The sequence below is a fragment of the Lytechinus pictus genome, unplaced genomic scaffold, assembly GCF_037042905.1.
Source record: "Lytechinus pictus isolate F3 Inbred unplaced genomic scaffold, Lp3.0 scaffold_253, whole genome shotgun sequence".
Classification (NCBI taxonomy): domain Eukaryota; kingdom Metazoa; phylum Echinodermata; class Echinoidea; order Temnopleuroida; family Toxopneustidae; genus Lytechinus; species Lytechinus pictus.
The window spans coordinates 4,720-16,911 of NW_026974373.1; the positions used below are offsets into that span (position 1 = coordinate 4,720).

Genomic DNA, 12,192 nt, shown 5'->3' on the forward strand with positions numbered 1-12,192 from the left:
TATTATCTTTCACTCCAGTTATCAATGACCTAGTTCTTGAACCTCCAAAGCCAGGGTAATATATAGTGCGCCATTGAATAGGCAACTAGATAATCGGCGCCCCATAAATGCTATGTGTGATTATTATCTTTCACTCCAGTTATCAATGACCTGGTCCTTGAACCGCTAAAGCCAGGGTCATATTAAGTGCGCCATTGAATAGGCAACTAGATAATCGGCGCCCCATAAATGCTATATATGATTATTATCTTTCACTCCAGTTATCAATGACCTAGTTCTTGAACCTCCAAAGCCAGGGTAATATATAGTGCGCCATTGAATAGGCAACTAGATAATCGGCGCCCCATAAATGCTATGTGTGATTATTATCTTTCACTCCAGTTATCAATGACCTGGTCCTTGAACCGCTAAAGCCAGGGTCATATTAAGTGCGCCATTGAATAGGCAACTAGGTAATCGGCGCCTCATAAATGCTGTATATTATTATGATATTATCTTTTACTCCAGTTATCAATGACCTGGTCCTTGAACCTCTCAGGACACTGTTCTTCAGTTCTTCCGTCTACTTCAAATGCCAGATCCTTCACACCTTGACAGAACTGCTGAGGAATTATGTAACCCATGAGATGAGCCGATACCAGGAGACGGCACAGAGACAGAAGGTCCAGGAGACGGAGAAGGTCTTGTTGGACGATGAAGTAGATGCAACCTCTCTTCATTCAAGGTACGTATTTAGACTTGGAACCACAACAAAATAAGGATAAGTGGTCTTTGCTTTCAAAAATGCCAATTTCTCGTTCTTCGATGATGTACAAAATATTTGTAGATAGCAAACAATTTCCAAAATAAGTTTCCAATTTATATGAATGAACACAATGGCCCATATTCTGAAGTCGGGTTTACCTTATAAAACTCAGGTTTAAAGTTGTAGTTTAAGTATGGATAGCCAATTGGTACATAAATCACTAACAGTGGAGATACCGTATTTCAGCTCATTTGGCTCTCAAATCATTCATAATTGTCTAGGAAGTATAAAAAGATGATTGTCTTCACCATCGATGTATCAGGAAAGAGCAAGCAAACATAAGAAACATACAACTTAAATTTTTTTTGACAAATTTGGCTTCCCATAATTTCAGGACAGAGTAAGGCCATGGTTTAAGTTAAACCTGACTTCAGTATATGGGCCATAGTGAACACTGAATAGCATGAATAAAATTTGATTTGCAGATTTTCCACTGATGCTAAAACTGCAATGAAGGAGCCCATATTCTGAACTCTAGTTCATGGTCTTAGTCTGGACTTAAATTTTGGGAGGACTGTTAACAAATATTGCATTTGTATATATATGATGTTCTATGTAATTTGATATAATGATGTATTTTGAAGTGCTGAATAAATGATAAAAAGATAAAGAAATGAACCTCCAAATGTCAGATATTTTGTTACCATTAAAGGGGAATCCAACCCAAATAAAAACTTGTTTTTATAAGGAAAAGAAAAATCAGACAAGTTGATAGGTGAAAGTTTGAACAATATTGGACAAACAATAAGAAAGTTATGAATTTTTAAAAGTTATAAATATTGGTAATCACTATACCAATGGAGACTTCAAATTGGCCGCATATGGGAAGTCATAGTGATGTAAGGCAAGGACTACTCTTCCATGTACTCCAATACATATTATGGCTAAAATGTCATTTTCCCCAAAAGTTTTATTTCAAATTATATTTTTCTTTCATGAGGACATAAAACAATATACTACCTGGGTTATATTTAGATTACTGCCCCAGGGGAATGGGTACTTAGGAGAAAACCACAAATCCCTGATAATAAAGTACATGGCCTATGGGAAAGTTGTCCTTGCCCCTTGTCATAATTTACTCACTCAGTTGCCAATTTGAAATCTACATAGTATTAGTGATCTGTATTTTAAAGCAGCTATAACTTTCTTATTGCTTGTCCGATTTCTTTCAAACTTTCACCATTCTGTTTAATTTATTTTTCTCCTTCCCAACACAACATTTTATAGCCAAGGCTGGATTCCCCTTTAATGTTTCTTGTGAGTTTACTGGGATCTTCCTGTGAATCAATAATGAAGAAAACTATTGTATTTATCATTTTAAAATGGTTTGTAATGCTTTGAGTGGAGAATGTGATGATACTTTGTGATTGTCTAGGTATAGTATTATATGTGGTTACCCATAGATAACCACAACTTTAGACCATGTTTTAAAGGTCAAGTCCACCCCAGAAAAATGTCAATTTGAATCAATATCGAAAAATCTAACAAGCACAATGCTGAAAATTTCATCAAAATTGGATGTAAAATGAGAGTTACGACCTTTAAGTTTCGCTTATTTTTCTCAAAACAGAACTATGCATAACTCAGTAATATGCAAATGAGAGAGTCGATGATGTCCATCACTCACTATTTCTTTTGTTTTTTTATTGTTTGAAGTACACAATATTTCATGTTTTACAGAATTGACAATAATGTAAAACTTGACTGATCTACATAATGTTAAACGATTTCAAATATTCAAATGAAACATTTATTTTCTTCCATTTCATTACATATTTTTCTTGTAAACATAAATTCATACATAAATCAATTTGTTAAGATTTTAAGATTGTTAAGATGTTAATTCCATATGTTCAGGGAGGAATAAAACTAGATTTCACATGACAAGGGGGAAAAAATCAGAATATTTGATATTTCATATAATACAATACAATAGTGAGTGTGTGATGTCATCAGTCCACTCATTTCAAAACCGACCAGGATGTGCATATAACTGTTGGGTGAAATTAAGCGAAATTTCGAAATGACATAACTTTTATTTTACATCCGATTTTGATGAAATTTTCAGTGTTATGCTGTTGAATTTTTCTCTTTTTATTCAAATCAAATTTTTGTTGGGGTGGACTTGTCCTTTAATAAGTTAAAATCGGAATTCAGAATACAGGTCAATGTCATTAACAGATTTGAGACTGAGAATGTTTTCACTATAACACATGTTTTCTATAAACACCAGCCCACATAAATGAAGGTTCAGTCTACAATTGGTTTAATAAAACAAGACTAATATTGGCTATGTAACCTTTTAATCCATGTAGTTCATCTGTGTTCTCTGTTCGAGTGGCGTATTTTGACCCAGTTATCACGGTGAAGAAGCTCGTAGAGTTTGTCGATGGACTCTGCTCTGTAGCCCTTCAGATTCATCACCATCATTCTCTTCTATTACATCATACTCTCACCTTCTTTGAACTAGTGAGTATTAAACAGAAATGCCAGTAGTGGTAATAATCTTAAACTGAGTTCCAAAAATTAGTATGTTTTCCTCTGTTTTTTTTGTCTCGCTTGCACAGTAGAGCAAGACTATAGGCGCCACTTTTCCAAAGTCGGTGGCGGCGTCGTCAGCATTGAAATCTTGACCAAGGTTAAGTTTTTGAAATGTCATCATAACTCAGAAAGTGTATGGACCTAGTTCATAAAACTTAGATATAAGGGTAATCAAGTATTACTGAACATTTTGCTTGAGTTTCAGGTCACATGATTAAGGTCAAAGGTCATTTAGGTCAATGAACTTCGACCATGTTGGGGGAATCAATATCGAAATCTTAACCAAGGTTAAGTGTTTGAAATGTCATCATAACTTAGAAAATATATGGACCTAGTTCATGAAACTTAGATATAAGGGTAATAGTGTATCACTGAAGATCCTGCCTGTGTTTCAGGTCACATGACCAAGGTCAAAGGTCACTTAGGGTAAACAAACTTTGGCCATGTTGGTGGTATTTGTGGAATTGTCATCATAACTTTGAAATTTTATGGATCTAGTTCATGACACTTAGACATAAGAGCAATCAAGTATTCCTGAACATCCTGTGCGTATTTCAGGTCACATGACCAAGGTCAAAGGTCATTTAAGGTCAATGACGTTGATAATGTTGGGGGTATCTGTGGAATTGTCAGTTTATAGATATAGTTCACGAAACCTGGAAATAAGAGTAAGCGTGTATCCCTGGACATCCTGTGCGCGTTTCAGGTCACATGACCAAGATCAAAGGTCATTTAACCCTAAGAAGACGGGGGGGGGGGCTGATTCAGCCCCCCCCCCCTCGACATTTTTCGCAATAAATCCGCCGTTTGAAATTGTTTGACCGCGTCGCTCGCTGACTTTTTACTTTCAAGTCTCGCGCAACTTTTGAGACCATAATTATGACCCCCGGTTACGCGGTTCCGAAATTACGCAACATTTTGGAAGTGCATGCAGACCCAAAATTACTCAAAAACTTGAATTTGTGTACAAATCCAATGCAAATAGTGTTATTAGCCAAAATTTATAAATGTATCATTATTTTTCCTTTTACTGCTTAAAATCAATTAATTTTATCGTTTTATGGTCAAATTAAAGTCCCCGACAATTTCCATTGAAAAAACAATAAAAAACAAAAAGTCGAAAAACAAAGAAATACATAAGAAATTTAGAAAACAATAGAATACATAAGAAAAAACATGTGATGTTGACATTTTTTTTAAAGTAAATTTGATCAGATGCCTATCTAGAGTTTGTGAAACAAAAATTAGCATTTTAGGGGCATTATTTTATTAATTAGAGCAAACTTATGATTTTACGCATAAATTAGCATAATTAATGAGCAATGAGATTTTTCGCAGAATTTGATATTGTAGTTTTGTAGATAATGCCATGGGTAAGGCGCGTGCCAATTTTCGTCGCGATCGCGCGATCGACGGCCGAGATCATAAGGGGGGGCTGATTCAGCCCCCCCCCCCAGTCTTCTTAGGCGTCGAAATAGCCCAGTCTATTTAGGGTTAAAGCAATTGTTTTTTTTTTTTTTTTTTTTGGGGGGGGCAAATTTATTGCAGGACTATTTTCATGAATATGGTGAGATCGTTTTATACACACAATCTTGTTTTGAAGCATTTGCAGTGGGTCTGACATGCAGGTACAAAATGTTGCATGTTTTAAGATTAAAATGTAAATCAACATACCTTCTCTAAGATTTAGACAATATGAGTAAGAAAGCTGTCTGTAAATTTGAACATATTGTCAAATTCTGAATGTCTCATTGTTATAGTATCTTTATGACCCCTGTGCCACAGAAATGCAAACGTTATCTCAAATTATCTCAAATTAAAGTCTTGATACCTTTGCCATTAAAACTATACTCGGGAGCATTTCATGAACAGGATTATCGGTGATTTTCACTAACTCATTCACTCTGGACCAATCATATTCAAGGAATTCAGTAGCTCATAATGCTCCCTTGTACTGTCCTTGATTGTAATTCAGTCTAAATTCTTTTTCATTTCTTAGGTGTCATCTGTCTACACGAAGCATGGTGTCGTCTTTTCCCAGATTCCATCCAAGATAATCTTCTATTGGGCCATGTTTGGTATTGACCCAACAGCATGCTCCAGAATATGCCAAATAATCTGCGAGTAAGTTTAATTTCTGCATTTTCCTTTTGAAGATTAGTGTATTCAAAATAGATATGTATAGCGATGCTGCCAACTACTACTTATTCTAGTATTTAGTACTGAAAAATGAGAATACTGAAAATTTCATACAAAATACTGCTTTGTTAAGTTTCAGTTTTATGTGTTGTCCTATGTTATTTCTTGGAAAATACTTATTTCCTCACCAAAATACTGGTTTCAGTTTTTAAAATACTGAAATGTTCTTTTACAGGGTGGCTTACCGAGAAAGTAAATTTTGCATGGAAAACAAAGTTCCACGTTTCCAATGTACTGGCAATTCAAAGATTTTTATAGATTTGTTTTGTCTTATTTTTTTATATTTCTTTATCTAGTTACAAGGCAGTATTCACTGCATTGCATGCAGATGATGATGTCCATCAGCAGTGGGTAAGCGCACGAAGACTTCTTTGAAATTCTCTGTGTAATGTCCTAAATTGTAGGTCTTCTTTCAATAGCTTTGATGTAAAATTAAAAGCCCTTTCAAGCTACTGAAATGGTGCTATTTGACTTTTCGAATAAATTCCTCTGCAACTAAAGCTTGCCTCAAACTACGTAATCCGCTGTGATCCGATTTTGGAACTAAAATGCAAAAGTCTGCATTTCATATTTCATATTTCCTCATAGGGCGAGATTAAGAAGGGCATCAACGAATTGAACAGCATCATCCTCACGCTCTGTAACTGTTTATGGAGGACCAAGGCCTTTGAAACCAACACGGATCATGGCGTTACCATGGAGACCATAGAAGCCACTGGGTTACCCTATCCCAATAAGATATTCTCCATGCAAGGCAGCTTGGCCCTGGTGTGCTTCTGTAAGAAGTTTTTTGAGGAGGTGAGTCAGCTGACCTGGAAAGAGATTCACAATGAAGTGTTTCATGAAACAAAAAGTGATTTTCACAGTTGAAGGATTTGTTGTGAGCCAATCAGGAGCAAGGGTTGTGGTAGCTTTTTTATTTATTTTTTATTTGTTTGTCTTATTTACCCAGGGTAGCCTGTTCTGTGATTGAAATTCTGTTCTCAATCAGGGCCCTGCACAAATACATAAAGACATAGAACAAACATAATACAGTATATAAAAGAGCATGTGAAAAAGACATCATTACATTACAATAGATTACAATATAATTGCAATAGAGTGAAATAGTATGAGTAAATTGATAAAAAGAACAGTAAGAAATCATGAAAACAAAATAGAAATGTAAATTATTTATATTTAATTGAGTGATGATGCAGGAGGAATTTAGAATTGATATATTAAACAAGAACTGAATTGAAAGATCCTCTATACTTATTTTATCCATAAATCATTATTTGCTTGTACGTGAAAACAAGATATAGAATTATAATAGATAGTGGATGTTATTCATTATTCATTGGACTTGATATTAATATTCTAGTTAATACGTAACAATTATGTTCATTTATTTTACCTCTATCTTAACTAAACATAATAAATAGCATATAACAGTAGTCATTGAAAACCACTGACCGTTTATTTGATAGAATATTCTCATGGCTATGGTAGTGATGGTAGTGGTAATGGTAGTGGTAGTGGTAATGGTAGTGGTAATGGTAGTGGTCATAATAGTAGTAATGGTAGTGGTAGTGGTAATGGTAGTGGTCATAATAGTAGTAATGGTAGTGGTAGTGGTAATGGTAGTGGTCATAATAGTAGTAATGGTAGTGGTAGTGGTAATGGTAGTGGTCATAATAGTAGTAATGATAGTGGTAGTGGTCATAATAGTAGTAATGGTAAAGGTAGTGGTAATGGTAGTGGTCATAATAGTAGTAATGGTAGTGGTAGTGGTAATGGTAGTGGTAATAAAAGTGGTAATGGTAGTGGTAGTGGTCATAATAATGGTAATGGTAAAGGAAGTGGTAATGGTAGTGGTCATAATAGTGGTAATGGTATTGGTAGTGGTCATAATAGTGGTAATGGTAGTGGTAATGGTAATGGTCATAATAGTGGCAATGGTAAAGGTAGTGGTCATAATATTGGTAATGGTATAGGTAGTGGTAATGGTAATGGTAGTGGTCATAATAGTGGTAATGGTAGTGGTAATGGTAATGGTAGTGGTCATAATAGTGGTAATAGTAAATGTAATGGTAATGGTAGAGGTAATGGTAAAGGTAGTGGTAATGGTAAAGGTAGTGGGAATGGTAATGGTAATGGTAGTGGTAATGGTAGTAGTAATGGTAGTGGTAATGGTAGTAGTAATGGTAGTGGTAATGGTAATAGTGGTCATAGTAGTGGTAATGGTAAAGGTAGTGGTAATGGTAAAGATAGTGGTAATGTTAGTGGTGTGGTTACAGTGGAAGCCTTGGTAGAAGAGATGGAATTGGTGGTACATGTTTAAATATTGATCACGTTGCTGGTTTTGACATAACTATTAATAATACTGTGGTAATAATAGGGTTTAGAATTATTGCAATTGCAATTACAAGAATATGTAATATTGGGGTGATGATGACTGTGCTAGTGATGGTGTTGAATGATGACAGTGGTGTTGCTGGATGGTAGATGGTGGTAGTGGTGGTGGTCGTGGGATGCGGAAAAAAACACTGGCACTCCACAATGTCCAACTGAACTATTTAAGGGGATGATGTGCATAAATTTTTGTGTAATCAGTGTAATTCTTAAAAAGTATTTAGATATTTTTGTTTTATAGATGTATAAATTCTCATGTTCTATTTCCCTTCTCTTGCAGACTCAACCAGAAGGTAAGAAGGTAGACCCTAAGATGATCAAGAGTGCTCACAAATCAGTCTACATGGAATTCTTACAAAGAGAGAGGATGGATGGGATTGTCAACTTCATCCAGACGTTCATCCGACGGACAGGAGGAAGTCAGACAACAATCAGTAATCTTGATCAATCTAGCATGCAAGGTTAACGAGAACTTAAGAAGAGTGGACAGTATCGAGACGTTCCTCTGACGGACAGGAGGAAGTCAGACAACAATCAGTAATCTTGATCAATCTAGCATGCAAGGTTAACGAGAACTTAAGAAGAGTGGACAGTATCGAGACGTTCCTCTGACGGACAGGAGGACGTCAGACCACATTCAGTAAACTTGATCAATCTAGCATGCAAGGTTAACGAGAACTTAAGAAGAGTGGACAGTATCGAGACGTTCCTCTGACGGACAGGAGGAAGTCAGACAACAATCAGTAATCTTGATCAATCTAGCATGCAAGGTTAACGAGAACTTAAGAAGAGTGGACAGTATCGAGACGTTCCTCTGACGGACAGGAGGATGTCAGACCACATTCAGTAAGCTTGATCAATCTAGCATGCAAGGTTAACAAGAACTTAAGAAGAGTGGACAGTATCGTGACGTTCCTCTGACGGACAGGAGGAAGTCAGACCACATTCAGTAAACTTGATCAATCTAGCATGCAAGGTTAACAAGAACTTAAGAAGAGTGGACAGTATCGAGACGTTCCTCCGACGGACAGGAGGAAGTCAGACCACATTCAGTAAACTTGATCAATCTAGCATGCAAGGTTAACAAGAACTTAAGAAGAGTGGACAGTATCGAGACGTTCAGCCGACGGACAGTAGGAAGTCATACCACATTCAGTAATCGTGATCAATCTAGCATGCAAGGTTAACAAGAACTTAAGAAGAGTGGACAGTATCGAGACGTTCCTCCGACGGACAGGAGGAAGTCAGACCACATTCAGTAAACTTGATCAATCTAGCATGCAAGGTTAACAAGAACTTAAGAAGAGTGGACAGTATCGAGACGTTCCTCCGACGGACAGGAGGAAGTCAGACCACATTCAGTAATTGTGATCAATCGAGACGTTCATCCAACGGACTAGAGGAAGTCAGACCACATTCAGTAAACTTGATCAATGTAGCATGCAAGGTAAACAAGACCTTAAGAGGAGTGGACAGTATCAAGACATTCATCCGACGGACAGGAGGAAGTCAGACCACATTCAGTAATTTTGATCATCTAGCACGCAAGGTTAACATGAACTAAGGGAGAATGATCAAGATCATTGACTTCCTCCCAAGGATTAGAGCTTGATAGGATTGACTGAAGTGTTTGGTAATCTTGATCAAGCTTGCAAGGTTAACGAGAAATACGGAAGAGTGGACTGAATCAACTTCATCCAGAAGTTTACATGACGAATTGGAGGGACTCTGACTCTGACCTAAGTTCTTGCAATGCTCAGCTGAATGGTTCACTTGTTAAGAACTATACTATTTTATATCTATTCTTGTCATTCAACTTTTAAAAATAATTTGAGTCTTCTATCTGATTGTATACCAAATTATGCTGGATGGTATCATGAATGACATATTTGATATCTGTACAGGGATTATACAGTAAATCTAGATAGTCAATTTTGTCTTGCTTGCATAGCGCAGGGACTATACATGTAGCAACAGCTGTGTTGTCAACATTGACATTTTAACCAAAGGTTAAGATTTTGAAATGTCATCATAACTTAAAAAGAAAATGTACCTTATTTAATGAAACTTGGACATAAGCTTAATGAAGTATTGCTAAATATCCTACCTGAGTTTCATGTCACATTACCAAGGTCATTTAAGGTCAACAATCTTTGACCATGTCTGGGGTATTTGTTGAATTACCATGAACTTTGAAAGTTCATGGATCTAGTTCATGAAACATGGACATTGTCTCGCACAAGTCTTAGGTCACATGATCAAGGTCATTTAGGGTCAGTGAACATAGTATTTTACTATATCATATGAATGGTGTTTTTAGTGAATTATTAGTCAATAGTTGATTTTAAAGTCAACACTTCTGCTACATTGATTCACGTGATGCAGGCAGGACTGCAAGAGGCGTTCCACTGAATAATCAATAATGTTTCACAGCTTTTTTCTTCCAAATCTGAAACTTTTGCAACCTCTTGGTACATGAGTCTTATTTAAGTTTTGCAACATTTTGTCAGACCCGAACTAGCCCTAATACGTGATTTCATGTACAAGTCTAGATGGCAAATTCTGTTCATAGCCAAAAGTCATTTATGCATAATTTTTTTGCTTTTAGTGATTATATTATAACAATGAATTTTGTTTTGTGTATGATCAGAATGGTGTTGCTGACAATGAATTGCCATCAAAGAAACGCACAAGAAATTTAAAGAAATGAGAAATTTAAATTACATCAAGACACACAGAATATTTTATATTACCTCTTTTTTAATGTACCCTTTATAGAATTGACCGGGAGAGTCCAAGTCATATCTAGCCAAATGCTAGTTTTATTCGTAAATTAGCATAGTAAATATAGGAACAATTATATTACCGGTATATTGGATGGCTCGGAAGTTAATAAGAGAAATATTCCAAGAGTTTGGGAATATTGGCCCTAACAAGTGGAATATTTCTGATATTTCATAAAATAAAGCCATCCAATATAATTATTATCATCTATCCCAACCTGGCAACCTCCCCCCAAAAAAGAGGGAGAAATTTGATTTAACAAGTCATATCACTTATCTTTTATATGGCATCATCACTTCATATGATCAATTTAGTTCGTTGACATGCGACTTCCATGTAGTTCATTATGACGTCATTGAGCATAATTGTGATATATGCTGTGCATTGCTTTGATTATTTCACGCATTCGCGCTTGACTGTTGAATATGGTCTCGTACTCAAATCGTACGGCAAATTTTGTACAGGAGCCTATGTGATATTCTTCGGATTTCAGTCCTTTTTAGGGATACGCTCTGATAATGCACGGGCAATTGATGCAGACAAAAATACGCGTTTTTAATGTATCGCTAAAACACTCTCTATTATACATTGTAGGTGATGTAAATGCTGATTTAGAGAAAAGGGGATATTGTATTATAGTTAAAAAGTTTATTTTCTCAATTCTGTAATTAGTTGAACATACCATTTATGTGAAAAACACTCCGAGTACCTGAAAGTTTGCGATGATATGTCTGTTTTCAGAACTTGATTTCTTGTTGGTTTTTTGTGGGTGATCCATCTTGCCTTATTGTGGACATATCGAGTGTTTCATAAAGCTTTTATGAAAATATTTTTGGTGAATACTGCAGGTCACTATTTTCATTATTGTTGATTTCAGTTAAAAAGTAATAAAACTTACAGGTCTTTTTAATGAGTGTTTTGCTTAGGATATATATGTATGGGAATTCATGAGATAATTATGTTCCATATTGTACATTAGGCCTATACGATGTGATGTCAAGATATTTTATTCATTTACGTTTTTTTTTATATTATATTTCTTTGTATATTCATTGTAAGTATTGTGAATATGTATATACATCAATAAAATTAATATCTTTATTATGCTTTTTAACAGACATATATTTTACCCTGTAGTGTTTTTTTTTATAGGTAAATTGCCCCCTTATATACTAAACATTTGGTCTAATTGTCATTTAACCCCTACTCTAATTTCCAGTAAGGCTATACAAAATAAGTCTCATATCCACTCTGTCCATCTTTCACTTGACATTTTAAAAATAATGAATAGAAGCGGAAATTATACAATCTGGGCATTAGACTGTAAACTCAACTGATGGTTGGACCAAATGGCTATTAGACTAAATTGATAATAGACCAAGATGATTTTTTGCTGTAATGGTGTTAGATAATCTGAGAATTGGGCCATCTGCTAGTAAGATAGATGCCAAAGGATTCTTAGTAAATAA

The 12,192-nt window shown here is 35.5% G+C and overlaps 1 protein-coding gene across 1 annotated transcript; it reads left to right on the forward strand.

Annotated features, from left to right (window-relative positions):
• The first annotated feature begins 512 nt into the window (after positions 1-512).
• Positions 513-11,841, forward strand: LOC129279241 (centromere protein I-like). The gene is made up of 6 exons (XM_064115570.1): positions 513-724; positions 3,121-3,274; positions 5,346-5,470; positions 5,842-5,896; positions 6,134-6,343; positions 8,220-11,841. The coding sequence occupies exons 1-6, from the start codon at positions 627-629 to the stop codon at positions 8,403-8,405; spliced, it is 828 nt and encodes a 275-aa protein (XP_063971640.1). The 5' UTR covers positions 513-626; the 3' UTR covers positions 8,406-11,841.
• The last annotated feature ends 351 nt before the right edge of the window (positions 11,842-12,192 follow it).